Below are 5,451 nucleotides of genomic sequence, written 5' to 3' on the forward strand. Positions count from 1 at the left end.
GAAGCCCTGACCCTGCTGGTCGATCCCAGTATGACCCATGGTCCACGGACCGGGTCGCTAGAGCCAGCATCACTTGGTTTAGGGGGCGGCATGTGACTCAAGAGGTAGATCGGTTTAGCTGGTAACCAGAAGGTTGCTGGTTTCAGCCCCGGCTCAAGTGTCGAGTGTCGAGGTGTCCCTGAGCGAGACGCCCTCACCCTGACTGCTCCCGACGAGCCGGCTGTCGCTCTGCGGTGGTTGACACCGCCGTCCGTGTGTGCATGAATGAATGTGTGCATGAATGGGTCACCAGGGTTCTCAGCACCCTGACATGCAGGTGATGTCTCACTCCAGACCTGGCGGATCCTGTTTGGACGCCCAGCCCGGCCGGAGGCTGATGGACGGCCCTGGGCCACGCCTACATCCAGCTCAAAGAACCAACCCTGATTTAGTGCTGTCTGCAGAAAGAGCGTTCTGCAGAACGCCCCAACACACATGCACCGCACACACGCAGTCTGCTTCAAACGCCAAGCGCCAGAAAGTCCCTCTCTGCCATTGGGTCGGCCACAACGGAGCTGGCTTGTTTTTGTGTACTCTTGAAGGTAATCATACCCCTCACCCTGTGTTGGGAAGTGCTTATCTCACATCTGCTTGGTTAAGACAATACAAGGTTGCCAAAAAGCACAAGGGATCCAGCGAGACAGAGAGAGAAGGAGAGCGTATAGAGCGGAAACTTTTTTCGTTTTTTTTTTTTTATTCCGAGACCAAACAGCATACGAATCAAATCCTATCGCCCCCCTCCGGGCGGCGCGGCATTGTGCGACTGAATGGGCGGCCGGGGAGGCAGGCCCCCGGCAGGGAGCACATTGTGGACCCATAAGGGCCTTCGGGGGCCGCAGAGGCCCCCTTCTCCATGGCTCTGAGGGGCCCCCCCCCACACACCAGGGCCCGGCAGGGTCAACAGGGGCCACGGCTGGGCTCCTTGGCCGGTGTGTTCACCGGCCTTGGCGGGAGTGTCCTGCGCGGCCGCTGGGGAGCGACAGGGATCATTCGTTTTGCGCGTGGTGGAGAGACGGGGAGACATTGACAGGCTTTCCCTGCAGCTATTAACTCAATCAAAGGCCGGGCGGTTTAATCGCGGGGAAAGATGTAGAGAGATGAAGAGCCGGCGATGAAAGGTGGAGTGAAAGGCCGGCGAAAGTCATGTGGAGATTTATTGTGGGGGGCTGGGGGGAGGGGGGCTCGGCGCAGGTGCACGGTTCTATGGGTGTGGGGGGGCGTGGGGGGGGGGGGCGGGGGGGGGGGGGGGGGGGGGTGGGGGGGGGGGTGGGGGGGGCGCGGTGGTGGGGACCATGTGTTATGCTAGCATGTGGTCCACACAAGTTGGAACAAGAGGCAGGCATTGATCACTGGGATCGTACACACAAAGCCAGATATCCTGAAACCATTGGAAAACATTCAGGCTAACGAGACATTTTGGTTTTTCACTCCCTCCACCTCAACTATGTGGCGGACATCTGACAGAGAGCCATTTCCATCAAACCGACGGTAACCCAAGCACCCGTGTGTCATTAAAACAGCAAAGGGCATTCAAGTAAAACATTCTCATTCAAATGATATATCTGGTGTCAGAGTCACTTACCTCTCGGTGAGTATTGCATGGCTCACCACAGAGAGCGGTGCGTTTACGATTATCCCTCTCTGTCGTAATGTTAACGGTCACATGTGAGCTGTGTCCACAGACAGTTCAAACCAAGCTGTATTTCTTTCTTTATTTCTGTTATTATTTCTGCCATATAAGCCCTCACCAATATGAGTAGAGAAACACAGACTTATCCATCGGCCATGTGTGTGTCTTTGCGTGTGTGAATGTGTGCGTGTTTGTCTGTGTGTGTTTGTGTGTGTGTGTGTGTGTGTGTGTGTGCATTTGCAAGGGGCACACGTGTATGCACATGAGAGCGAAAGAGAGATAGAATAGATAGAGAAATATCCATTCACAATTCTTCAATACAACATCTTTGTGAGTGCATCGTATGTGTGACTGTTTGTGCAGACATACACACATCTGCCCGTGTGAGAATTGGTGAAAAGAAATGGTGAGGGAAATGGTGAGAGAAGGGTGAGAGAAAGGGTGTGAGAAAGGGTGAGAGAAACGGTGAGAGAAATGGTGCGGCTGCACAATGCAATGCTTCCCCCACATTCCACATCCCCTACTGCTGCCCGACGGCCGGGAGAGAGAGAGATTATGTGACCCCCCTCCACCCTGGTTAACTACTCTCAGCCATTTGTTTCCAATTGGATATTAAGGCATCTTCAAGCTGGCCCATAAATTATAGTGCTGGGGGGCCGGCATGGCTGTCACGTCAACCTGTAAATCACAGGCACACTCACACTCTTCTGACACTGTGCATTCCTCTGCATCTCCGGCCTCTCCTCTCGGCGGCCTAGCGCTGCTCCCCGTGTTACTGTATACATCGGGGCCTACTGTATGTACACTGGATGACCCACGCGACGCCGCAATCTGACAGAGCCCTCACATTGTCTCCCAAAGAGACTCTCTCTCTCCGCCCGGTCCCCTGTGGCGGCGCAGCCTACGTTGTAGGATTGGATTCTCCTGGCCACTTGAGAGTCTTTTGTGCTGCTCTGGTGTAAACAATGCCATGTGTTTGGGGACAATAGACCCACTTATGTGACAGGCTGCTGGTCCCAAGACTGCATAGTCACCGAGGCTCCTCCAGCTCAAACCATAATAACCGAATATCTGAAGGCTTGGCCTGTGGGGCCACACACACTAGCACGACAAAAGTGGACAGGATAGAGAGGCAGGGGGACAGGTATATATAAGCTCTAGAAGGAGCCCGTATATGAAGGGCACACCAAAGCACACCCAACATGAGAGGACCAGCCCTTCTGCTGCCTCACACGTGAAGATACTGTGCAACATAGACCTGGAATGAATTCAGTCATCTCAATGGTCTACTTTATTTGCGTCACTAAAAAACTTCTCAGAAAATGATTGAATAATAAAAGAGATAGTTCCGCTAATAAATTGGGAATATTTATTAATGTATGCTTAACCTTTCACTTGTGTTTGACACTTGTATGCCCACACCTTTCACACACCTTTCACACTTGGACTCATATCAGGTGTAAATGTTTACGCTGTATATTTACTGTATATGCTTTTCTTATCTTATCTCTTAAATATTTTTCAGCGAGTCTCGATTCCAGATTGGAGCCAGCGCTGCCTTGTGTTGATTTTTACGCACAGACTACGCATACATCATTGCGTTAAAAACAATGCTTAGGTGATTAAATGAAGATAAACGGTATCCTCGCCATGCAGATAGGAGTATCTTACCGTGAGAGCAGAAAACTTTTGAGCGCGTCCTGCACGCAAGGAGCAGAGAAGGACCAGGAGCAGACAGGCGCGCATCCTGGAGCCGCTTGACAACGAAATGTTCCAAAAACCCGAAGACTTCAAATTCAGACTTAAGCGTCTGGTGGATGATCTGCAGGTTGAAATATATCAACGTGGCGAGCAGCTGTTTTAATCCCTCAAAAAATATTCCTTTGGCAGAATCACAGGCGGCGGCGGTGAGTGAGTGAGTGAGTGTGTGTGTGTGTGTGTGTGTGTGTGTGTGTGTGTGTGTGTGATTGGCGTCTCTCCTTTGGTCTGCCAAACCGTTGTGTGGACTCTCCTTATTTCTGGTAGTAGGATAAACCGCCTGTGCCCTGACCTTCTCTCGCTCACACTCTCTCTCTCTCTCTCTCTCTCTCTCTCCCTCCACCCTCTATCGGCCTCCCCCCTCCCCACTCTGCCTCTCTCTCTCTCTCTCTCTCTCTCTCTCTCTCTCTCTCTCTCTCTCTCTCTCTCTCTCTCTCTCTCTCTCTCTCTCTCTCTCTCTCTCTCGCTCTCTCTCTCTCCCTATTTCGTTTTGGGTTTTTTCTCCTCTCCCCTCCCTTGCGTTTGTGGTCTAGGTTTCTTATCGGATGCAGTGCAGGCAGCCCCTCGCTCTCTGGTGGGTCGGTGTACATTTGGGTCGACTCTCTGCTGCGGGCAGCGAACCCAAACACGTTAGGAATTCTTCTATTTCCCCTTTTGTTGTTGATTTCGGCCCATCCGAACAACGACAGGTCATACCTCTCATGCACCACCTTGTTAATGGAGTCAATCCGCAAAGAAAGGTTCAGACATCTGTAAATCTAAAGTCTCCTCATACACTGGAGCTCTGCCACGTTAAAAGCCCATATGAGCAAGGCACTAAACATTGTTTAACATTGTTTCACATTGTTACATTTCAAATTATTCTGTAGTCAGAGGATAGATATGAACATAATCATATGCTTATAAATGAAAGAAGATAGACATTAAAAAAAATCACTTTATAATAATGAGATTTTTCAAACTTCATTAATGAGCTTGTTCAATAACTTTCAGATCGTTTAAAAATGGCTGTTATATGCCATCGGGGGCTCAATAAGGCCTAAAATGTAAATGTACTATACCACCTTTAGATTTCGTCTATAGTATCATCGAGGCGAAGTATATAAGTCTAGTTTACAGTCCCATTTTTTGGGGTATTATAAATCATGCAGTACATGGGCTGCGTGATTCTTTTAGAAATACGTCCACTTTGGAAGGAGCACATGTTAGGGTTTGATTATTTCGCCACCTGGTGGTTAATATGTGGAATTACAACTCGAGCACATTGATCAACTTCACCAGCAGTGCCACTATGAATAGGCACGCACATGTCGGAAATGGGTTGTGTCAAATGTAAAAAAATAATTGCTATTGATTTCCTGTTATATGCAATTACAGGAGATGGGTTTAAGTTATTACAAAACAACAATAACAACGTTGTTTTGGGGTTCAGCCCTTGTGTGTGCACATGCGTGTGTGCGTCTTTTCAATAATGAAAGGACATCCCTCTCCTTTCTCTCAACTTGCTGAAGAATGCCGCTGCAGATGTTACAGCTCAGTATAGGGAGTTTATTTCTAAATCCAATAAAAGGAAAAATGTTAAGGTTGTGCTGGTTTTGAAGGCCCCTTCATTACTAAATGCAGCAGTAGCTGAGTAGGTCACCTAGGCCAGTCAATAGAGCCATTTGCATCTTATTTACATTTAATTATATAATACCTTAATCCTACATGTACAGCCTACATTTCACCATAGCCGACATGCAAAACTTGGAACTTGAAATATTATTTGGCCTTAAAATAAACTGTAGCATGACAGCATTTGGTTCTGCATGCATCACCGCAAGGTTTGAATACCCTATTTTTCAGAACATGACTCAAAATGATGTATTTCTCTTTGGTCAAAAATAACCAAGGCCTATATCCCTTACAAACCTTGCATAGGCAGCTCAAAATGTTATATTGTGATGTAATACGCTTATGTGACACAAGGGGTCACCATTTATCCACCAACAGGAAACGGCGGTCAGATACTCCGGTTTTTCAGC

General features: G+C 48.6%; 1 protein-coding gene across 1 annotated transcript in view; it reads right to left on the reverse strand.

Moving 5' to 3' along the window:
- The window catches only part of smoc2 (SPARC related modular calcium binding 2), a gene marked incomplete at its 5' end in the record, with an annotated part of 12,558 nt that extends 11,664 nt beyond the window's left edge, over nucleotides 1–894 (reverse strand). The window contains one exon of the mRNA XM_084470155.1: nucleotides 854–894. Within this exon, the coding sequence (XP_084326281.1) occupies nucleotides 854–894 (41 nt within the window). The remainder of the gene's footprint in view (nucleotides 1–853) is intronic.
- Between the last annotated feature and the right edge of the window lie 4,557 nt (nucleotides 895–5,451).

Source organism: Micromesistius poutassou, assembly GCF_964030765.1.
Source record: "Micromesistius poutassou genome assembly, chromosome: 7".
In the NCBI taxonomy this organism is placed as follows: domain Eukaryota; kingdom Metazoa; phylum Chordata; class Actinopteri; order Gadiformes; family Gadidae; genus Micromesistius; species Micromesistius poutassou.